This window comes from Bombus vancouverensis, chromosome 8 (assembly GCF_051014615.1).
Source record: "Bombus vancouverensis nearcticus chromosome 8, iyBomVanc1_principal, whole genome shotgun sequence".
Taxonomy (NCBI): Eukaryota; Metazoa; Arthropoda; class Insecta; order Hymenoptera; family Apidae; genus Bombus; species Bombus vancouverensis.
In genome coordinates, this window is record NC_134918.1 from 12,615,458 (window position 1) to 12,641,055 (window position 25,598).

The 25,598-nt window shown below is 35.0% G+C and overlaps 1 protein-coding gene across 2 annotated transcripts in view; it reads left to right on the plus strand.

The window, feature by feature from the left end:
• The first annotated feature begins 4,637 nt into the window (after positions 1–4,637).
• The window catches only part of LOC117155921 (uncharacterized), a 227,783-nt gene continuing 206,822 nt past the window's right edge, over positions 4,638–25,598 (plus strand). Inside the window, exon 1 of one of the 2 annotated variants that reach the window (XM_076620960.1) lies at positions 4,638–9,737. In XM_076620960.1, coding sequence (XP_076477075.1) covers positions 7,427–9,737 — 2,311 coding nt within the window. In that variant the 5' untranslated portion in view covers positions 4,638–7,426. The remainder of the gene's footprint in view (positions 9,738–25,598) is intronic. The other variant, XM_033332421.2, reaches the window with a different exon arrangement.

Genomic DNA, 25,598 nt, shown 5'->3' on the forward strand with positions numbered 1-25,598 from the left:
CTACATAATAGTGCTTACGTATCGTACTATCTTTCACTTATACTCTCATACCAAATATTATTTAAAATTCTTGCAGATCTTCTAGATAACGCTTTCCGGACGCAATGTTGAAAATTTATTCCGATCGGAAATTTTCGCACATCCACCGTATATTTTAACGATATGTGTCTTAACGTGTCAACAAGATTCATAGACATTTCTATCGCAATATCCTATATTTAGAAGGTTTGTTCTAGACTTTTGTGACTGACTGCGTATTACGAATTCTATTCCAGAACGTCTCAATTTTAAATCCACTTACAAAGGCAAATATATTCTTACAATAAACGCAAAAGATTCAACGTATGGTAAGCAAACAATCTCGGAAAACAATTCAAGCACGTGAAGAGTCAACAAGGGCCAAGATTCAATGGCAGCGTTCCGATGCGCCAAAATCAAACGCGACATTCGCGGTCGCGATAAATTGAACGCTTTATTTCCATAGGCCATGGAGGACCGCGAAACGCGCGTGTGTGTGAACTTATGCGCACACATCGTTGCACTTGGTCATGATCGAAAGTAAGCAAATGTTCCATAGCTATCGTGCAGTCGGCTTTATCTTGGCAAGCAATGTCATGCCCCTCGGGTGAGTCGCCTAGGTGAGCTTTCCAATGGCTGCAAGTCTCGCGTTATGTACAGTTGGAAACTTCTTAAAGTTTAAGTGGAAGTGATTTAAATTCTCGCGAAATTTGATACGATACGATTTGGGGAATTTTTGGTGGTATCGTGCTCCAAGTTGGAAAACTTTTGGGGAAAAATTTTAATGCAGGACTACTTTTTATTTTATGCGAGTATTATTAATGCTGGAAATGATTGGTCATTATCGATGGTGATTTGGGATATGCTATGCTAGGTGAAATAATATTGAATTTTTTTCATTAAATTTTATTATAATATAGTCTCAAATCTTTTTGAGTTTCGAGAAGAAAAATATGTATTTGTTAAATCGTTGAGGGTTTCATTTAAGATTTCTTTAAGCAGGTTTAATTTGTATTGTATACTTTATGCAATAAGCGACTAGAATATACTAAGTGAGAATTGCAGTGACTATCAAAATGGGTTGGCTCATACTCGTATTTTCCGAAGAAGCTTTGTTTTCATCAGATTTTACATTTCACTTTCACAGTATGAAATTTTTGTACCCATACGAACGTACTTTTAAATAATAAGATATTTAATATACTCGGACCTCGTAATTAGATTTCGGCATTTCACGCGTTTAATTTAAATTCCAAAGCGCTAAATTGCACAAGATGCACACAATATGCAAAAATACATAAAATATCAGAAGCATAGTGCTCTCTAGGTAAAACAATCCACAGTATATATATTCCTTTTCAAGTAAACCAGTATTCTACCAAGATTCTATTTCTTTAATTACATTCTTAAAAATATTATTTTGCATAAAAATACACAGTCTGCTAATACGATACAATAGCATACCGTTACTTTCCTCAGGCACTGTGATTCACATTCTACATCTGACGTGATACGTTTCATCAATCCAAATCCAAAGACAAACAGAAATGAATTTCTCTTCGGAAAATGACTCGTCAGCGACGTTATGAGGAAATACACCTTACGATTCGCCTTAAAATTCCAAGCTCGCAATGGAAACGCGCCATAGAGAATCCAAGCGACCGACGATCGCTCGTGTACACGTTGCGTTGTCTCGCGCATACCTGGCACCTGGTACGAGGACGGGAGCGTGCTGGAGCGTGCGGTCGAATGATATTCGTGACACATCCCACGTGTTGGCATTCCCGCATCCTATTCATTCGATCCCGCGGGATTTATTTTAAGATCGGTATGACGGCGGCGTGGGTTTACACGCGGCTGCCGCGACGCAGCCGTGCGGCCGCTTCAGTGAATCCGCGGCTGGCTCGTACGCGAGTCGCACGAGGATCGAGCACGCGATGTCTCAGCCGAGATAACGATCGATCGATCGATCCAACGAACGAACTTGCAACCGCGAACGCAACCAGTCGCGAGCCGTGCGCTGTCCTCGCGTTCACGCAATAGTAATTCCACGCACGATTTCCTATTTCGCGCCTGCCTCCATACAGAGTAGAACTCTATTTAGTATATCTAGACCTCTTGTGGTATAAATAGAATGGCTACAAAAAGTATTGGCAAGCAACATTATTTTTGTAAACGAAGCGTCTTCTTTCATCAGATTTCGTACAGTTCATTTTCGTAGTAGATATCAAATTTGTATAGTAACATGAGAAGTGCCACCGAATGATACGAAATTTAATATACTCGAAGCTGATTGATTATCGTTTATTAATTATTATGTAAATGCTGGAATAGATACAACGGTGTGCCAGTATTTTTTGTAGCTCCTAACTAGTTCTGTACTGTTGCGGAATATTGTATTATTGGCCTGAAGGAGACGTTTATGGGGAATTAGATCGTAGTTGGTGTGACAGATATTTTGTCATTTACTAGGTCGTTCGGTAGGCTTGTATTACGATGTATTTCCTTCGCTGTATACTGTATACTCTTTATGCGCGAATGACCTGAATATCAAATAGGTTAAAATGTAAACAGTTTCCTTTTTTTTAAGTTAATAGACGTTTATAAATAATGATCGTTTATCGTCAATATAAAGGTTTATCAAGACGAGTCTTATATTCGAAGATGCGAATTCGTACTTGGGTTTTTTCTTTAAAGTTCGTAAATCGAAGGTTCTACTTCCTGCCAGGATCGAACCTTTCAAAATAACGCAAAACAACGCAACATCTCCACGACAAGTTTATGCAGCCAAACCTCTTATTGTAGTGATTCATCCACTCTTTCGCTACCTACAGCTTTCCATTCAGATAAATGAATTTAATCAGCTGAAGATCAATCATTCGTTGTCACGTGTTAACCTACCATCATCCATCATTTGAACCCGTCTAAAATTTAGTTGTAATAAGCGCATAGTGGTTCATGGGAGTATTCGAATACCCTTAGAAATATTTTATGCACAGCATACCTATTATACAAACATTTTCAAATCTCGTTAGCACGAGACACGATTATCGTGATTTGATAAACTTCGAAACGTGTCTGAAAAACTATATATAGAAGCTACAGTACATTTATCGCAAGCATACACTTTGTAAAGATCGTCAAAGTGTTTATGCACTATACGTATTTTAATAAGCCACGATACGTAGCGAAACCACCTTTAACACTAATTGTACGTTTAAAACTACTATTTATGCCGTATACTAATTTTTCATTAAGTGTAGTTTCGCGTGTAGCCTTACAATTTCCATGTACATTTTCCAATTGATTTCAAATTTTACTATTATCATCACGATAATCGTGTCTCATTACAGCGTTCGTGAAATTTCAAGAAATGTCGCATAATGCACATAACATATTCATAAAAAAATTCTCTGATAAGTGTTCGAGTGCTTCGTGAACCACTTTAACTCCTCTACGAACGTTATTATTATTATTATTATTAAAGAAATAATCACGATTGCTTTCATGATCCACCGTAGCTCATCTACAAACATTAATATTATTATTATTATTATTATTATTATTATTATTTATTTTTAAGCTACAATAAATGATCCATATTCCCGTAGAACAAGCGACGCGATATTTAAATAATCCCCTTTTACACAAAGCAATAACAAGTATGGAGCTATGTCCTCGTATTAACACGAATAGATGAGCAATTAAGTAGAGTTCTATTGTCCCCAATTTCTTCGTTCTTCCGACTCACTGTCTGTCCTCGTCGTTCCGCTCGATCGGGAGACTCGCTGACGTTTACCTGAACACGGTTGGCCGTTTGTCAAGAATCGACGAGCACGACGGGATAGCAGCTGCGAGTGGTATGGCAGCGAGTTTTTCGTTTCCGACGGGCCACCAGCTATGTCTTCCGAGATATTTTGAGATATGTAGGTATCACAGTGGCTCGCGGTAAGTTCTCGATGGAAACCGGGACACACCTTGGTCTTCGGTGGTGGTTAGCGCTGTTGCAATCGTGAAGCCAGTTTAGCAAAGGTACTTAAGAATAAAACTATCGCCTGCAGCTCTCTCTCTCTCTCTCTCTCTCTCTCTCTCGAGTATTTCTCTCAAGTGGACACTGCGTTGAGGACGACTACCCGAGTCAGTATCAGATCAGTGTCCACTTGCGAGAAATACCGAAGAAAGCAGCTCGCGATAGTTTACTGTGCGTGCAAGTGGACGCGTACCTCGAAGAAGGAAACCAACTTCGTTTCCACGAGCTTCCACTCGTTGGTCCCTTTCCCTAGCGGAGTTCGCTTTTTCGTTTATTGATCTTGCCCCGAGATCGGGCTCCCGTTGTTCCGGCCGCGATATTTGCTTAGCGATTCGGTCGAATCGTTTCGGAAACGAGGCTCCTTTCCTGGAACGCGTGGGTGTATTAAACGAGCATGGAGAAACGAAGCGGAAAGAGGGACCGGGAAAGACGAGATCGAGAGCTTAGCCGATCCCGTTGGAAAAATCTCGGCACCAACCGCGATTTCACGCGTGATTATTTATAACCGGCTGCTTGTAAACACGCGTGGTTTGGCGTCCGCCGCGAACCACCATTTCTTCGCGTCGACAGTTCCGATGGACCAACGGCGAACGTTGCAAGGTTCTTGCCAGACGTCTATTTCAATGTCTCCTCGCGCAACGTCGTGCTGGACTTGCTCCGCTTTAGTTACTCGTGACATCATATCTGAGTTTTTAGGAAATTTCTAGAAGGTGGTTGGCTTTGGATTGTAGTTTCATACGTTCCGGTCTTCGTTCGGTTTGTGCTAGTTTCGTTGAAAGTGGATGTTGTGCCGTAAAGTTGGGAAATAAGTTGCCCTTTTGAATTGAATGACATCGTGATTCTATATTGGAACATAGCATGTACCGTGGATCGATACTATAGTTATATTACGTTAACGTTATGTAGGACGTAACGCAACGTGTGATCACACGGAGCGCAAACTGTGTCATTTCGTTTATCCAAGTTCTAAGCGACTGACATTTTTTTACACGGTTATTTCTTAAAGCTAATTCTATAAAATATTCACGAGCAACGTCAATATCGTTGTAAAATTTGAAAATAGTTATAATAAAGTCGCTACGGTGCTTGAATATATTTAACGATATCTAAATATTTAGCTTCCAAAAAATACTTTCTCACGAATGTACGTAACAAATTAAAAGGTCTTCGTTGAAACGTACATCTAAGTGTTAAAAACTGTACAATCATCGTTGAAAGTTCGTAGCAGACCACATTCGTTCACTTTTTCTGTCATGGTTTCCTCTTAGAAGCTACGAAAAACTATTCTTCTATAGCTTCACACAGACGTGTTTCCTGTTTCTCAAGAGGGAACAAGCAGCTCTCCACAGTCTTGACGCTCGTTCTTCGCGTAAGGAGAACTCGCGAGCTGATTCGTGAATAATAAACGCAAATATAACGAAACAGAGGATAGTGAATACGATATGAAGCGGTTTCGGAAACATCCCAAAGTCAGACTCCCTCGATTCTGACAAGCTGCCAAGCATCTGAGGTCGGCTGTTACATAAGCGACGTAACGCGCGTCCGTTCGATTCGCCATCGAACAATAATTCTCGATCGCGTTTCATGCGCGCCGGATATCATGCTGGTTGCGTCTGCGAGCAACTGGAGTAACTTGCAGATCGAAACGTGGATCGGTGAACAAGCAAACGTGAACGAATGTAGAACGATGTTTGATCGTGCGATCTTTGATATATCGATCGATTGATTAACCGGAATGGTAGTAAAGTAAACAAGTGATCCAGTGTTTCCTACGTGACGAACATATTTTCGTCTTCAATCAACATTTCATTTTTCGAATTTTTAAAGGATATTTAACGAGAGAAATATATATATGTATTCATATTGAAATAAAGAAATAAATAAATATAAATAAATGTGAAAGTTTGATCTTAAAATAAATTTGAAATAAAAAGAGATAATAATGGATAATAAGAGATAATTTTCAGATAAAAATGGGAATACCGTAAGGTACAGAGATGATATCCAATGTTTAATTCTGATACAATTTTTAAGTAAAAACAAGTATATTTTATGGTGAAAAGCAAAGTGAAATTCAAGCAGAGGTTTAATCTAAAAACAGTTTTTAATTCGAAGGTAAAACTCAGTTAAGTGACGGTTAAGGTGAGATTGAAATTGAAATTTAATTCATAAATAATTTTCGAATAAAAGGAGAAATATTATATGTACGAAGAACGAAAAATATAGCAAGATGTAGAACGATGTGAATATGTCAGTGAATATTGGTATATATTTCTCGCGGATCTAGAAGCTGTATCGAGTGTGTTTCAAGTATTCGTTTGGAAGAACTAGCAACAATTTTGAAGTTTGTGGCTGCAACGGTACTCGATCAAAATAACTGCATTTCGTTTTGAAAATATTTCTCTATACGTACAAATATTTGCGTGTTATGGCGAAGAAATATTCATACATACATCGATAACTGTCTAAATGAACATTTGAATATTGATATTCAGCTTCGAGTTGTGGAAATATAAATCTTGGCTCTGTTACGCTCTGATATTCCAATCGAAATCAATGATCGAGTATGATACGAAAAAGAATTTTCGCCAGTATAAATGTTTGCTAATTTTTGCCCACTATCGAACTTGGTATTTCTGTAAATATTCTTCATCGAAGAAAAAAGAGCATACTGATACTTCCACGAGGTGACGAGCTTTTATTCTCTAATTTTCAAAAATAAGAACAAGTTATATTAAAATTCTGATATAAATCAATGCGTACAGTAACTAAAGATTTCACGTAAACTTGATTTCCAAATAAAAATAGACCATTTGAAATTGGCTATAAAGTAAAAATAGAAAGCAAGGGAAGCCCCCAGGAAGAAAAAGTCACTTCTACATTTGACTATAGAAAGAAGCCCTCTACAAAATGAAAATCATTTAAATGTAACCATAAAACAAAAATAAGGTTGGAAAATGAAAAATCTTTTAAATTTAACCGCGAGATAAAACAATTAAGGAAGCTCCGTACAAAGTAAAAATCAAACGACAAAAGTCACGTTAATAAATCGTATAATCAAGAGAGTCGAGCGACAAAAATCGCGTTAATCGATTACACAATCAAAAGAATCGATCGATAGGGATCACGTTAATTCATCGTACAATCGATAGGAACCAAACTAATTGAAATTTCCCGTATATGGTTAAAAATATCGAAGCATCATCCTGTAAGTTAAAAGTCAACTGGGTCCAAACATCGAGGTGATCGTTTCGCTGAAATCGTTAAGGGGGACGAAAAGTTTACGGTGGCCCTCGAGCTGCGAAGGTGATCGAACCCGGCGCGGCGCAAGAACGAAAACTGCTTCGGCTTGTGCACGAGAGCGCGAGAACCGGAAACATGAAGAACGCTCACCCGATTATAACAGCCACGTCGTCGTCGAGCCTGGTCAATCCGGATTCTTCGTCTTCCAATGAACCTACGGAACCGATCATCAGATTGAAGCTGGACAAGCCGCTCCACTGGGAGTGGGAGCTGACCACGTCCGCGGACAAGCTTCCTGTCATCCAGCTGTTGGACAAGGATGGCCGTCTCCTGGTCGAGACGACTGGACGAACAGCGCAGCGGGCCAGAGGCTCTTTTCGTGAGGGTCTCAGCTCGCACGAGGAGTTTCCAAGCAGCAGATCCACAAGCGAGAAATCTTCTACCGTTCCTTCGCCCTTTTCATCTTCCTCCGCGTCTTCGACGATTGCGCTTCCTGCTCAAGGGAACAGGAACGTGGACGGATTCAGTACGAAGTTTGGGTCTGTTCAATTTGGCTACAAACCGCGGAAATCAAAAAGCGAAGTCACGGTGAAGGAGAAGGAGAAGAAAAAGAAGAGTAGACATTCTGGTGGTTGCGAGAGCGCGTCGAGAGAGAGCAACGAGAAGGCAAATTCGAAAAGGTATTCCATAGGAGATTATCTAAGACAGCAAATTATAGACGACCTAAGAAATAAGAATACCGTGGGAAAGAGCGCCGAGGAGATCGCCAAGGAGCGGTGTAAGAAGGTGAAGGCTTATCTGAGGAGTCATAGCGAGACTCTGCCAAGATTGGTGCACGTGGAGGAAGAAGAACCTAACGAGGACCCACAATTAAAAATTAATGAGAACGACGATGAGATTCTTAGTCAGAGGATCAAAGACGGTTTGACCCGTCTCAGAGAAGCAATTAGGCAGGAAGATGTGAGAAGCGAAAGAGGACGCAACGATGAGAACAATTCCGTGGACAACGAATCGCACGAAGGTTCTGACGAGACTTTGAAACCGGAAGACACCAACGTTAGCAGGAAGATTAAGAACGAAGAGCTAGAAAGGGTGAGATCGTTTCTGAGAAGGAAGATTCAACAGAGGATGGAACTGGAACAGTCGAGGAGTCTGAGTCGGAGCAACACGCGTCCAGGCGTTGGAATTCAGAAGAGGTACTCGGATTACAGGCAACCGGAGGATCCGCGAGGTTATCGTACCCGAAAGGTGCGCAGCGAGACGAGCGTCATCAGGTTCGATCCTGAGATTCTTCAGAAGGACAGGCAGAAAGCGGGCAGCAGCAGGCAGATCGAGAGGGAGAGATCGTTGAGGTCCGACAGGTCGCGTTCCAAAGATTCGTTCGGGCAAAAAGCGTACCGCCGTTCCAGGAGCGAGACGATCCTCGAGGCCGCGGAAACGACTGGCACGAATCGTCGACAAAGTTCCCAAACGAGAGAGCCCGCGGAGAAACGGAAGCTCTACCGAAAAACGAAGAGCGACGTGTTGCTGGGCCAGATGGGAGGCAGCCTGGACTCGGAGCAGGAGAATCCTCAGAGGCGTGTCGGGTGCCAGGACACCGTCGAAGAGTCCTGGCGCCAGTACAAGGAGAGAAAGAAGCACGAGAGACAGCATCGCGAATCAGACGCCAGAGAAGTCAAAGAGGAAGACTTTATGAGTAAACCGAGATGGAAAGATCTTCAGACGGATCTGTGTTCTTTTAAGAATTGCAAAGTCTGTCAGAACTTGCAGAATTGTTTGAATCCATTACTGAAACAAGGAAATAGTCCCGAGAATCAAGGAACTTCGGATGATGGTCGGGTTAACTTGGGCGATTCGTTCACTGTGATTTCTAACGACGCTTCTAACGGCTCTGTCAACGATAGGCCAAGTACCAGTTTACAGGAAAATTATCTGGTTGTTGATAAGAAGCCCGACACGTCTAGGAATCATATATTAGCGAAGGTTCAAGCGAAGAATCATGAAACTAATTCCTTTAACGTGAATTCTCCGGATTGTGGTTACAGCACAATTCCCAAGAAGGCCTTCAATGACTATAAGGAGCTATACGCCCGGTCGAATGTGAAGAAAAGCGACACATTCAAGATCGTGGATGGTAGCGAGGAATTGCCATCTTTGGGGCAATGCGTGGAGCGAAGTGATTCGAAAGGAAATCTCGACGAACAATCTGCTGATAATACCGACTGTTCGAATAGTGGAGGCGTGTTAACGAACAAATCGAACGAGGACATTGCTAGAGATTACTTTAAGAGAGTGTACGAGCTGCTGAAAAAGAGGCAGGAGGAGGCGAAGAAGATAGCGGAGAAACAGGAAGCGGCGGGTTGCGACGATTCTTCGTCATCTAATTACAAGGAGAAAGTGCAAAAGAGGAGACTGCGACGGAAGAAAAAGGAACGGAGCACGCAAGGTAAGAAATGAACTACTTTGATGTTTTGTCGGTCTTTTTGAAATGCAGAAGCACGCTGTGAAGTGTGAAAGATGCTTTGTCGTGACGGAACTCAATGTGGTGCAAGTAATGAATAGGCCTCTAATTTTGTTTTGTCAGAGAGTTGCTTTCATTTAAAATTTGCAGAGGAGACGATATTAATGAGGGCGACTAAAATGCTTCTTAAATATCGCAATTTATTTAATCCATAGTTAATTCCATATATTAATATCGAGTATTTTGGATAAAAATATTTTATGTACACATACGTGAATGCTTTTCTCTTTGAATTAAAACTATTTTAGATTTAAAAAATTATTTCAATTCTTAGTTATCTTATCTCTATTTGATCATAGTGAAAAGTGTAGTCATTATTTCTTGGATATATAAAATTGTGCAAATATTTCATTAAGTGTTAGAAATTTTAGTTTAAGAAAGTTAGAGTAAAATTATTCGACGTATGATATAATTCTAGTATGGTTAAAAAATACGGTATTAATTGTTGCACTTATACATGGATACTTTTCTCGTTAAACTACTGTTCTTCCATTTAGTGAAACAGTTACAAAGCATAAAATTTTAAAAACGACATCTAAAATAAATTTTCTACATACTCGAAATAAATTATGTGAATTTAACGCATCTCGGTAAGGAAAATAACTACGATAAACTCATCTACTAAAGATAAATGATAAATAAGTAATCGTCATCATCCTCTAACGATGTATTATCGCTATTATATTAAAAAAAAAAAACAACACGCTGACAAAAGCAAAGACAACCAACTTTTAATCTTCCGGAACATTTTCCAAGATAGATAGTTCCACTAACGTACTCTGTTAATTGCACATTTAATTAAAAGCGACAAGTTTCGTTCGAAGTGACAGCACTATTAAAACGCTTTGCACCGAACCTTACTTCGTAATTATACAAAGAGATAGAACTACGTAAAGCGAAAGACGAAGGGAAATGACTGCTACGAGAAACGAACTCTTTTAAGTGCCACAGAATTTCGACGATTTCGTGTCGCAGTGTCAAAGTGTCCGTAATTGTCTTGAAGCATGTGACCATGGTTACGTTACGTCTTTTCGCTAATGCGAAAACTTGCCCCTTAAAAGCTCAGCTTCCTATTCACCGCTATCCCGCCGTGTTTACGCGACGTTGGATTTCCTTCACGTTCTAGAAATATTCATCTTCGGCGTTATGACGAAACTTTCGCGTTATACGTCGCAACTTGCCGTTTTGTTAGTATTACACCGCGAACAATGTCGTTGCTCGATGCTACGAGGCTAATAATGGACGCAGGCGAGTTTAAAGGAAAGAAAGAAGCACAAGTGAAATGAACGTTGGGTTAATCGATGGGTCCCTCGTGTGTTTTTGCGTGGCAGGCGCTGTAAATCCTCAGGAAACCGCATGGGATAAAATAAAATCATTTCCATGCAAACGATTTGAGATGGTAGTGTAGGAGCTTTTTGGCGAATGTTGGTTTGCTTCGTTAAATGTAGAAGACCGGTTTAATCCTTTGGAAACGATTTGTTAAACAGTAAATACGATACTGTTCTTAGTTAAAATGTTGTATTTGGCATTTGTTCATTTTTCAGGGTACGTAGTTCTCCGTGTTTTTCTCTTTTAATCAAAGTTGTATTAAACATGATATTAAACGATAATTAAATGTTTTTAAATTGCACGAAGGAAAATGACGACACAAAAATGGTAAAACTTCAGACTTCTCGTATATTTCGAAATGAGATATTTTAGTTAAAAAGAGTAGAATATAATGAGCTATAATATAAATATTATTTTATGATAGAGAAATGTTATCCATTTCTTTCTCTAATTTCTGTTCTTGTACTTTTTATATATTACTTCTTATACCTATATTATTTCCTCTATTACTGTTGGTAAAAATGACAAGAATCGTTATAAAATATTCAGTAATCTTTGTAATAGTTAGTTAGAGAAGTATTATTTATTATCAACGTAAGTACTTATTATCAAAATAGTAAAAATGATATTAATTTTAGAATTATAGATTAGATAAGGAATTTCGTTTAGTACTTCGAGATAGCTATTTTAGAAATTTGATTTGGATTAGAAATTTGGAAGAAACCAAGGCTAGCTTCATAGTTAGTATTTTACTATCTTTATCATTCTACTAGAGTCGTTATTATCAAGCATTTATTGTAATTTTTAATTCTTATGTTTTCTACGAATGGAGAACTATGATCATTAAATTATTAAATTTTCCTGTAAGGGGAAAGTTATAATCGATTGATTTCCTTTCCAAAGAAAAATCTGACCAGAAAATTATATACTTATAGATATAAATAATCGATAAAGGAAGTGAATTCTTTTTCAAGATTTTATTTTACGACTATCTTTATGAGTATGTGTTTAAATTTTAAAATGCTACAAGTTTCGAATATTTAGAGAAATGGGAAGGACAAGTTTAGAAACATATGTATATTATTGTACATGAAATCGCTCGTTGGGTAACGAAACACATATCCAGAAACTAAATATGAAGGATTTCAAAAAAAAATCTGCATTTTAAATTTTCCTTCCAATGACTTATTTTACTATAATTCGCAAGCTTTACCAAAAGACCAACTTAATGAATTTTCATATAAAATCTGTTACGTTTACGCTACAGTGGATACTTTCGTACCTTCTTTACATTGAAACGTCAATTGTAGGAGATGTCAGCTTTTTCATTTAGATCGATCACAATGCCATAGATAATTTGCACACTGTTTTACGTGTGAAGAATTCTCGTGAAATTATTCTTTTATTAATAATTATTTATAAGCAGTACTTTATTCTAAATACCTTATATATTTTATGCACATTCTCAGCATTCCAACACATCTAAATTTCATATATGTAAGTATATAAACTTCCACGATCTATTCGTAAAAGCATAGAACAAAAATTTGAAAATTTCGATCAATACATAACATATACACATAAAATTTCATGAAGTTTCACATATACACATAAAAGTGTACAAATATACATATGAAAATGATTCTTGGTTTTCGTACATTCTTTTCGTACAGATAAACAGAGAGAGAGAGAGAGAGAGAGAGGAAATTCGATCATACTGATCAAATTTTAAAGAAAAGGAGGAAAACTTGAAGAAAGTACCAGAAAACGGAATAGGGGCGGAAGTATTAAGTTTCAGTGGTGCAACTTAATTTAATAAAGTATTAACTTGTAGAAGAATCTTAGTTTCTTCGATATAATTAGAATAGTTATACGATAAGAGTTCCTCCTTTATAATATAGAGTAGAATTTGTGGAATCTGTAGGATCAGTTTTTACTAGAAGAGAAATATTCTCGTAATCCCGATACGAAAGAAATCCACTAAAAAGAAAAAGATTCTGGCGATTCTAGATTCCACGTTATTTGAATTTGAAACGTATCTGCTTGATGAGATTGCTTCCTTGAGGTAAAAGTCACTGTTTGAATTTATAAAGAATGTTGGACTTTGCAAGAAGTTTCTAATAGATATTCTGAAAATGATGGGTATGTAAACGAAGACCATTCTATCGAGATTATAAAATTATAGTCTGTTTGAATCTTTCTTCCGAAATGTTCGTCCGAAACTATTAGTTATTAGTTCAATTATTAATTTATAAAAGTAATAACCGATCAGGAACACATGTTATAAGCCGTTATTAATATTTTGTGTCATTTTATTTCCTTTCGTTTCTTCAATTTTAATTTGCACGAAGAGATGAACCGGCGATTTAAAGTGACGCTAAAGTTTAACGTCACATCAATAAATATATTTTACCTAATAAGGTAATATATTTTTCCAAATATCAATTTGTTAGAATTACGTACTTTTTATTGTAACCGTAATTCTATTTCTATAGTTCGTTTTATCATCTTTTTAAATAATTTTTTTATTGTAATATGCTTTTATTGGAGGCATCTCATTTGATTGTTTCTATGTTTTCATAGAAAATTTTAGATTCCATACAAGTATCGTAACTTTTATGACAGTTATAAAAGAAATGGGTATAATTTCTGCCAATTCATATAATTTATGATCGATATTCCAATAACAATGCCCTCCATCCGTTCAAATATTGATTTCCAAAGTAAGAACTAGTTTAACTAGTGCAATTGCTCTCCTTTAAACGATACATTAATAACGCAATTAATTATGATAATGAATCCAAATCAATCACAACTTTAACATAAATTAAACATAAATTTATAGGACGAATATTTATGAGACGCATAGGAGGCAGAAAAATACTAATCTTTGAAAGGCCAGACAATAATTTTTACACTGTACAGGTACGTAGATGTTATGAATGTTTGTCCATGAAATTCTTCTCGATAGATAATAAAAGTTAAAATAATAACGGAGTATATGTCATTGAAAACTTGGTCACGATCACGTAAGTTGTTAGATATAGCGGACATTCAATTCTCATTGGAAATTGGATTACGCGCTCTTTGAAGCTTTTAGTGATTTCTCGAGCCGAGTATTTCAACCAAATGTCCAGCGAAATAAAGGTCGGATTAAAGTGGCTTTTAAACGCTTGCTGACATTTCAGCTATCGTTCGATAACGTCGCAAACGAATTTGCAACCTGGAAATAAACCGAATAAATCGTCGAACTAATCGATAATACTTTGGCTAATTCGATTAACGTGGAATGCTGCGCGTTTCAAATTGTGTACACATATCGGTAGAGGAAGCTGGTTCGTCGATAAAGGAATAAGTGTAATTAACAAGGTAAAGATCAAACCGATATTTCTATATTCAATTTCAAGATATTTGAAATATATTTATGTTACGATATACAGAGAGAATATTCTGTTTTCTGATTATCTTAGTTTTAGTTAAATATCGATTGGTATCGGTTGCATCGAAGTATTTAAAAAATAATTAAAAAGATTATAGAGAAGAAAATAGTATAGAAAATACAATATCATAATTGAAAAGAGGAAGAATATCATAATATCATTATCATTATTGATACATCATCGCTTACATATAATACTTTTCTTTTTGACAAGGAAAAAAATGGTGAAACTTATGAAACGATACAAGAAGTATCCCGCTGATCGTCTTTTCTACGTTGTTCAAAATACCTACTTTAGCGAGATTAGCGAGAAATATAAGAAAATTATGTAATACCCAATTTTCGGAATTTGAAAGTCAAGGAATCGAAAATAATTACGTACTGAGGAAACAGTCTGAGAAAAGTTGATTGCGGGAAAACAGCGGGATAATTTTGGGCAGACGTCGTCATGGCCGTCTCATCTGACCGTCGCAGACAGCCGTTGGTCTTTGGTGACGGGCTTTCAGCCAAACAGATTAGTACCGCGCCTTCTACCAGGAAGTCTCGTGAAAATCAGCGGAAAGCTCCGCAACGAATCTCGTTGATACAATCTCCCTTTCAGCAGTTGTCTTTCGACTTTGGTCTTGTTTCTTGTCCCTCTGCGGGAAATGATCGTCGACTTCTTCTCAGAGCCTTTCAGAGGACGAGATAATTGGCACAGTCTCCTTTCTCGTCAAACTTCCCTGTGAAACTGGGCTACGAACGATTGAAAAGGACAATGAGATTTGTTTTGGTTTCTGGTCCTTACTTTTGTCTCTTAACTGGTGAAAGATGATGCAGGCTTTATTGAGATCTCATTTCAAGGGGAATCGAAACTTTCTAACGTAACAGAATTAACAGAATAGGTTTTGTATATGTATCGTAGAGGCTGCAAAATCAAGTGTTTTTGTTCCAGCAATTAAGAAACGTTGCGAATGTCATCATGTGACTGTGAAATGTGTATGCATTTATGAAAAATTTACCGTGGCCACGAGAAGTATATTCAATTGTTTTTTTTTATCAGGCTCTGCGTTTCATTTTCACAGTATCGGATTTTTGTAGGCAGATAAAAGTGTTGCTAAATGATACACAATAAAATTGAATCTAATTAATTAGTAACAAAATCAGTGCTGTAATAATAACTAAAATGGCTTGCGAATGCTTTTTACAGACACTGTATAGGTGCGAAAATTGAAAGAATACAATTGAATATACAAAATGTATAAAATAGACAAAATAGCGTACTCGTAATATCTACGTCGTAAAAGGAAAAGAAAATTTGATCATCCTTCGAAATGTGAAATAATTAGAAATTCGTTTGTAGTCTGAATAAAGAAAATTAAGTATTAAGGTATGATTAACTTGATTGCTGGTTTACACAGCAATTGCATTTTTTATTCAAAGTGTGCGACAAGTGATTTGAAAAATAAATAAATACGTAAAAATAATGACTTTAGAATAAAGTACTATTTCCAGAATAGAACTGAGAAGAATAATAGAAACTGTAGATTGAGATTTAAAGCTTCGCGGCTATGTGATTTTTAAAAATAGAACAGGATCCTAATTTAGTGTCGTGACATAAAACTGAATGGGGTAGAAAATTAAGTTAAAAAAATACGGAAGCAAGATACATCTACTGGCAACGAATTTTTTGTAAGGATTTTCGAGTCTTTTCGGTAAGATTTATTCCTGTTTCCCTTTTCGATTTCATGTTTCTTTTCTAATTTGTTATTTCAATAAATTTTCAAGGAAATTTTAAATTACAGTTATGTACAGTCTCCTTTTTAAAACAATGAATTGTTAAAACCTACTGTTTGTAATAAACTAGGAAGGTAATGTTACAAAAGAATTACTTTTGACCTAAATAAGGTTCTCTAAGGCTCTTTAAGCTGTGTCTAATTATTTATAAACCTTTACAAAGCTAAATAAATATCATAGATATTACAAATAAAAACATTCTCATATATTCAAATTTAGATGAATGAGTCAGAATTATTTCTATTTTTAAATCAATCAAATTTTAAATAATCTGCAATTCTGTAGTCCAATATTATTTTCAAGTCACTACCACATAATTTAAATGCCGATCCAATATAACGTTACAAAAATGAGAGCAGAAACAATTATTGAAACGTTCCATTCATTTTAATTAATTATTTCTATCCAATAAATTAAACACAATCTATTTAACCTACGCTCTCTGAGGTTAAATACTTTATAATACGATAACGGAAGGGTACAATAATACAATACAAAGATATAGATTCCTTCATAATTAATTAACCGCAGCATAATTATCACTTATTAATTTGTGATCTAGAATACAAATTTATCAATAATTTATTGATATATTAAATCTCGTTTCGTCTTGAATGAAATGCTTATGAAACGTGATAGAATTAAATAATTAACAGAATAATCAACCATAGCTGTTTCAACTTGTGATTTTTAATAAAAGATGAATCGTAACCGATCGATCAAAATATCAAGACTCTTTTCTGTTTAGATTAAACATGTTCTTAGACTAAGCACGAAAAACAGGAAAATCTGTGACGGATTAAGGAATAGAAGAAACACATAGTCATTTATTAATGAAATGTCGCGGCTATGGCACGGCTAGACATCGCGACCCTCCACTAAATATTCAAGAGAGGAGCCGGAATACGGTAGATCCTCAGAGGCAAAATGAAACTCTTTTGATCGCGGCATATCCGCCGTCAAAGTGTCTGAGAGACGGCGAAAATCGTATTTTACTAGCGGCTATGTCGCTACTAAAGGAAGGATTACATTGGATTGGCAATGGTTCGCGTGTGCGTTAAGACGAGAATGGAACTTTTGAGCTTGTAAGTACTTCGCGTTGCTAGCTAATGCTGGATATGTGTAAGCTGTGGAAAGCTTATTACATAATTTACGGTATTCCCAATATGATAACAAAGCTGCCGTTTTAATAACACAATCATGCGTTTATGTACTTTAATCCGTTGTGTGTTGCATTATTAGACAGCAGATATTTATTCAGCTATGGGAAATACAACGCAAAAATTTGCAGAATGTACATAATACAGAAAACTGTCAAGTTGGAGCATAAGAGACGTTGTTTTTTTTCCAGCTTTTTGTAGCTTTTCCAAGTCATCATACATAGACATATTTAACCAAAGTAATAACTTCTATTTTTTATCGAATCAATGCACGTTCGTAATGACTAAATATGTACATGGTTTTATTCTTTCAAATTGAGGAAAATTATCAATCCTGCGATTAAACAAACCTTGAAATGGGTCTGTGAGTGTCTCTGTTTACGGTTCTGTAACCGTGTACATTAAAAAGGTTGTTTATAATAAATAGAATAGCGCGGATCTCTTTGACCTTCTTCAAATGCCTTAGGCACATGGGTATCGAAGAGACATAATCAAGATTTACGAAGAGTAGATAATCGACTGTTTACATATTTTCTTAAAATGTATACTTGTACTAAACATTTCCCAGTACGTTTGTAATTTGACCAATGTTGTCGGATTACATTGTGTTATGTTTGAGTGTTTTCTATGACACACACGAGCTACTGTATTATAGAAAGCCATCGAATATTATGATTATTTATAACGACCAACAATGTGGTCGTAATATTTCTATGATAAATTTTAGTAACGTCAAGTAGACGTGATTTATGGAAAATGTCTCCTTTTCTCTTCTGTTTCTTTCTTTAATACGGTTGATATATAATGATACAATGACAAAATTATTTTTTATCAGTACTTTCTCATCGGTAATTTCACAATTTCGGGATAGAAATATACAATTTCCAGACTAGATTAATTATAGAAAATTTAGTTTATGTATTCTGAACACTTTACCCGTAAAATATATATCTTTTTTTAACAGAAGAACACAGATATATAAAAATTGAAAGAAATATCGAATTTGTATGTTTTAAAGGAATTATTATAATAACGTCATAACATTGAAAAGGTTGCTCTGAAAATGTAATATTTGAATAGAAGGGCATGCTCGTCAACGTTGCTTTCATTGCCTTGATAAAGCGGTCGTTTGAAATATTGTGTATAGCTAGAATAATTTGCGAAACTGGAATGGTTTGTCCGTTGGTGCTTGAAATATCTTTTAATTGAGAAATTTGATGAATTATTCATGATCCTGGCGTTGTGTTTGATATTTTTATTAATACTCTTATGCAGTACCATTCGATCAACGCGTTAATATGTGGAAAATTTCTTGCAAAACCGGCATTAGTGGAATAGCGTGATACGAATTCTGTGGCTTTGCTATATTTGGCAGAATTCTACCAAAGCAAGAGAAACTTCTGTGTAGCCTGACTCTGCAGAACTAATTTCCCAAACGTGCTCGTATATTGCTAATTACTGGCGGAATTACTGTATTTAAAATATTAATTTTGCTAAACCGGAGATAATTATAATTTCAAGTCTTTAGACTCGCTAGAAAATATTCTACGTTTCTTCGATTCTTCGTTCTATTTATTTTTTTCATTATTCATATTACATTCCTATATACTTCTTCCATATACATATTTCGTATATACACTTGTATATGTATCTGTATTTCATATACCAAACATGTGTAAAAGGACAGCAATTAATTTTACGTATAATGCTAAATCCTTGAAATCCCATATCCAAAGAAACGCTACGTATTATTTTAAAAAATGTTGAAGAATTTGAATTCGTTAAATTCAGATACGAGTTTTTAAAAAATACATAATAAATCCCTGAAGGTTTATAAAATGTCAGCCAAATAACTAATATCACGATAATCAATATTTTTTTAATATTCAACAAAGTGGTAGAAACGCGTATTTAGTTTAAAAAAAATATAAAAAATATAAAAAATAGGAAAATATTAAAAAAATAGGAAAACATGACCTACTTCTTTCGTACTTTTCTTGTATTTCGTTGTTATTATACGTTGATGTTCAGTAAGAGAACAAAAATTTATATACATTTCATACCTTAACTTGAATGTCATCATTGACATCATACGTGACGTGTTTTTTTGTTAATATCAAGAGAGAGGAGAAACACGATAATTTGCAATTCCTGTTTGTTTTCAGTAGAAAAGCATTAAATAATATGAAAAATCAGGAGAAATATAAATTCATCTCGCTGTTTCCGTATAGCCTTTACGTTTATTTTCATTAAAATGTTGCAAAATATATATTTTTTGTACCTGATAGCGGAAATCCTGAGATCTTTAAAATAAAGAGATAATTAGTTTCTAAATCATTCATTTTGAATTCATAATGATTTTATTCAAATTGTTCAAATCCTCGATACGCATCAGTTTCTCTTATTTTATCGAACCCGCCAAGTATCTGATCATAATCGTTTGCAATTTATGCCTGTTCTATCGGTTCCACAAGCGTCGTGCACGAATCGAACGAAATGTTCGAGCGTGAAATGGATATTATAACATAACAATTCAGCCAGCTCGTATTCAAAACGCATTTCGCATATCGTTCTGGCGACGCTGCTTGCGTTTCTGTTGGAACTGTTGGCATTACATCTAAAGTGTTTAGTAGTTCTTGTCGCGTAACTATCGGTTTGATCTCGACGTTAGCGTACGGACGTTTGCATGTAAACGGAAACATCAACTTGTTGCTAGACGCGCGGGGTGATACAGCATTTGACGTTGGCAAAGGAACAATTGGCGAGCGCCATTCCTTCTGCTATAAATCGCGTTTCGTTTAAACATTCTCGGGATATTTGCAGCGCGCGGAATTCGAACCATCTTTCTCCATAATCTTTCCTGCAATAAGAATGGATGTGAAACAAATTGAAATCTTGTATTTCGGTTTTTAACGAATAGCTAAAGCTTTTTCCCAAAGCAAATGATTTATGAATGCGTTAATAATTCACTAATAATAATAATTCATTACGGAATTAACTATATTAGTAAAGTATGGTTTGTAATATTAGTAATTCGACAAACTAGAAATTATAGCTTTTGAATTTCTATAATTTTACAATTTTAAGGTACGTAGGACAATCAAATGGCAATTTATTAAATTCTTTTGCACAATTCAATTTCTTTCGTCATGAAATTTACTGCTGTTACGGAAAAATTTGTATTAATACTGATAATTTATCAAATTTCACTGGCACAGAACACATGGAAAGATTAAATCGGTTTGATAAGAAGTAAATGCGAAAAATGCAATCAAGAATTTAATTTCTTATATAGTAGAAAAAAATGAAGAGATGTTACTGGGAAAAGAATATTTAGCAATCTATTTGTCAATATTTGTTAAATATTATAGTTTAAATTTTCCATATATATTGTATTTACGTATATATTTACATATATGTACACACATATTTATATCATAGCATTTTACATCTGAAGAAGTTCAGTATTTTTAGTTAGTTCAACATTATTATGTTTGTTTGGAAACTTTTTGCCAAGCGTAGTAGAATTTTGAGATTCACGATGATTTTTACTTTCACGAAGTTTTTTAAAATAGCAGAAGACTTCATAATAGTTTACTATCGTGACACGAAACATAGCTACGTAGGGTCAACTTCAAGAGTTATAAAAATAAAATGCACAGACCTATGACAATCGTTCTCTACTTTTTGCGATCTTTCTTTCTGGATGAGTTTCCTCTTATTTAGTTTCCCTTAGTTTCATAAGTCGAATGAGATTTTAAAGAGTCGTGACCTAAAATGTATTTTGCTTTTTTACTTTTCCCCGGAGTCGGTGTAATTTTAAAATTACACTTTGTAAGAAATGTGAAAGAAGAAATATCATGGAAAAACATGCGCAGCTTTTACATGCTCCCATAGATTAGAAAAATAAGTGGTGAATTTTAACTTCGAACTTCGTGTTTCTTTAAAACTTTACGAGTATGTGCTAGTTGTAACGACAATATATTTGCGCTTATATTTAGTAACTTAGTAACTTATATTTAGTATATTTAGATGTTTCAAAGAAAATTAAAGGAAAAGAGAACGAAATAGAATGAAATCGGTTCTCGCCTTTGTTATTATTTCTGTGAAACAAAAACATAATATTACGCACAATGTCTTTCGGACTTTATATTTCAATATCTTCCAGATTGTTTGTAAAAATCCGCATGAAATTGACCAGAGAAAAACTCGCTTTGAACAATTTTTCCGCTTTCTCGTGCAGGAATTTTTATTTCAAATTTCCTGGTTTTCTGGTATAGATATTTGTTGGAATATTTTACAGCTTCAAATAGAAACGAGATTTCTCTGAAATCTTTTGTCTTCTTATTATTAAGGTGAATATGGAGTCGGATAAAATCTTATTTATGATATTTGGTTAATACGTACCTACTATATTTTTGGTACGTGTTTATACGTGGCATGCAACGTAAATGTATCGCAGAGTTGAAATTTTTCAAGCACCTACACATGCAGCGGTGCGCAGCGGTTCTAATCATTGCAAGTAAATTGCTGCTATCCAAGCTGGTTCTTGCAATCCTGTATCAAAGCCTCTTCCGTACGATAAGGAGGGATTAACGAGAGTCCCTTGTGGGCTTCTCCCTTTAATCAAAACACACATCGTATCAACGAGGGTACAGGTTGTACACGATGTATGTTCACGGTACGTGCACGCAAACCAAACTCAGACCAAAATGGTCGGTTAAAAGAGGCGCAGAAACGGAAACAAGAAGCTTGATTCAACGTGAAAACGTGCATTGGGATGCAATTATTTTGTAATTTTTCTCAATAATATCTTGTTAAGTAGATTCGTTCTTTTGACAGATTCTATTTTACAGCTTTTGCGTCCGCAGAATAGATGGTATACGCATATGGTTTGAAATTGAGGGAGAAAAACGTGAATCTTGTTTGATGAGATATTTAAAATTAAAAAGTTAATGAACTTCTTTTGTGTATTTTATCTTCTGTGTATTTATGTGTTATAGTACTGTAAAATAATTTTATATAAATGTACAAAGTATATGTTTATTTTAGCTTCTGCATATTAAGAAACTGAGGATCTTTGTGCAAAGTTAAACATATGTTATACCGTTTAGGGGGTGAAGCGAATCTCTATTTAAATTTCATTTTATCGTTCTCGTAAAAATGTAATTTGCAGAAATATCCGCAATCTAAATATTAATTATTTTTATCCATAAAATATCCAATAATTCATATATTTAATTTCTGACTAGGTATAGGTTTAATGATTGAACATTTTATTGCTTGCAAATTGAAGTAAATTTAATATAAGTAAAATATATTTATCGAATAGCAAAATAATTGTTTCTTCGTTTCATTTACCTATAAAAGAGTAGAAACTTCTAAATTTATAAAACTATCAATCATTAGAGGAATGTTATTAAAAATCCTTAGTTTCTTATCGATCAGTAGATTAATTGGTTTATTAAGATAACTTTTATACATGTAATAATAGTTAATGATAAAGTTATTACTATCAGTTTCATATATTAACGGATAATATTAATGAAACAACTTCTCTGTTTAAAGAATTATTTTTTCAAACTGTGGAATTTTTATTAAATTTTTTGAAGATTATTCTTCTTATTCTATCGTAGAAAGCTAGTCTTTGGTTAAGAAAGGATGACGGAAGAAAAGTAGTTTCTATCCTATCAACGAAAGGTCACCTCGTTTCCTCGAATTTAAGGTTCGTGTAATCCTAGAAGTGCTTATGTAGGATGTTACACTCTCAACTTACTCGTCAGCATCTCCAAAAAATAGGATTCTCTAAAAACGGATTGTTGAGCTTCGGCAATGAGATCTCATGTACAAGAAGTTTATATCCTAATAAGGTTCTCAAAAGGTGATTATCATTCTCTTGATCTCCGGAATTATTTTACGACCATAGTTCCTTTGACTACAAATATTACAACGCGGAGGTATAATACCTTGAATCATTCTGCACCTGTTCCTTGAAATGTGACAAATAGATCGCAGATGTATGTAAGTTCATATTTTTTATGAATATGGTTAAATAATACAACGAGTATTTTACTTGAAATATTTTATATATTTTTACATGTCATTATACGCTCCATATATTTTCGTATATTTATTTTCCATAAATGAATAAATATCTGCAGTCTAATGATAAATCAAACATTGCAACAGAAAAAATTTTTAAAAGAAATCAATCTTTTCTAAAAAAAAATGGTAGAACTTATTCGATGATAAATTTAGGAAAAGGTAACTTCTTTTCGGAAAGCAAAATATCTAATTTTGAAAAATTAAAAATAAATTTACTTATATATAATGATATGTTACTCCTCGTCTTACGGTAGTTGTAAAAGAAAAATAACTTTAATTTATTGTAAAATATATATGTTTATCTGATTCATTTGAATATAGTTTCACAAGTGATGAAGCAACCAAAATATCTGGAATATTCCATTTTGTCATGACACAAAAGATTTTATAACGCTCGAAGATGACTTTTGGGAGATGAAGAAATTATTTTTGTCGCATATAAGAAGCACGGCCAATTTTCTGCGGTCAAGGATTATTTTCGGAAGCAAACACGACGGTAATTTGTCTATACGCATAGCCGACTTTATTTTACTCGAATAAAATATTTAGACTATATTAATAAATCCCAACGATACGAACGAGATTCTACATAAAAGTTAGTTGTTTGCCAAACTCGTGTATTTACTACATCATTTGTACATATACATATTTTCTATGAAACGGATCATTCTTTCTCTATTAAATATAAATAGACCTACATCTCACAACCTACCACAGTCTGCTTCCTATGCGAAATAAAAAGTAAAAAGAAGATTAAAACTATAAAGGAAAGGAATTGTATAAGACTTTAAACATATTTTTCTGCTAAAATTTTCATTCTATGCGATGTTTTCTATTTTCATTTTTTGTCTTTGTTTGATAAAGATAAAGATAATTTGATTATCCTTCTATTCATATCAGATATCATTAGGTACTACCAATCTTCAACTGATCAAAGAATACAAGAACACAAAGTTCACATTTAATTCAAACAACATTTAATGCAAATACAAATACGTCATTTTGACGTCCTTTCTATCGTATGAATTTTTGAGACTTTCTGACAGTTCACTACCAGAATCACCAGTTTCCCGTATAATACACGTCTCATAATATTTGTAATATTACTATATAATAACATACTGTCGTTAGTAAAACAAAAATATTTAACACTCAAGAATAAAAATTATTGATAATTAAACTCCGATACTGGATTATACAAAATATCGTATGCCAAATTTATCGACGAATAGAAAAGAAAGTATCCTGTCAAAGCGGAAAATTCAACACGGAGCGTGTCGACTATCCATTAACTTATCAATTTAAAAATTCGAAAGAACTACAAATTGTGTACCACATTACGTTTATATCGATTCGACGATACACAGGTACGTACGATTTTCATGCTCGTTTCGAAGAAAACGAACACAAACTGTATTGTTTTACGACGTCTTCTTCGAAAGTGAATTTGGCGATGGGCCAGGCGTGGATCGCCGAGTCGTCGTTGATTTTACTTCATGACAGGGTAATAGATTTCGCATGTCGGAACAAATATTGAAATGAGACTAGGAGAAAAAAATGGACGCAGTGCACGAGGCCAGGCTGTACCTTGTTACCTAATTTCCCGGCACGAATCGATCGGAAGGACAAACTTTTTATTTCCAGCTAATTGGCAGCTCATTATTTCGAGATCGAACTCGAGGTACTCGCGCATGAGTCACTGGCGAATTATCGATAGAGACATCGATGACGTACACAGGATGTCCTGAATTCGAACGTGATCGTTTTGACGTCGTTCTAATCAATCAAGAAGACTTGTTTAGGGATAGATGGAAACATTGAACTTCTAGCATCTTGGCATTGAGTTGGTGTGAGTAGACTTTGGCGTGTTGGATGAATACGAAAAGTGATATGATAATAAATGTGTATATTTAGTTTATTAAGGTGTAACGTTCCGTTAACATACCAATATTTCATTTATAATTTTCTTTTCAGTTA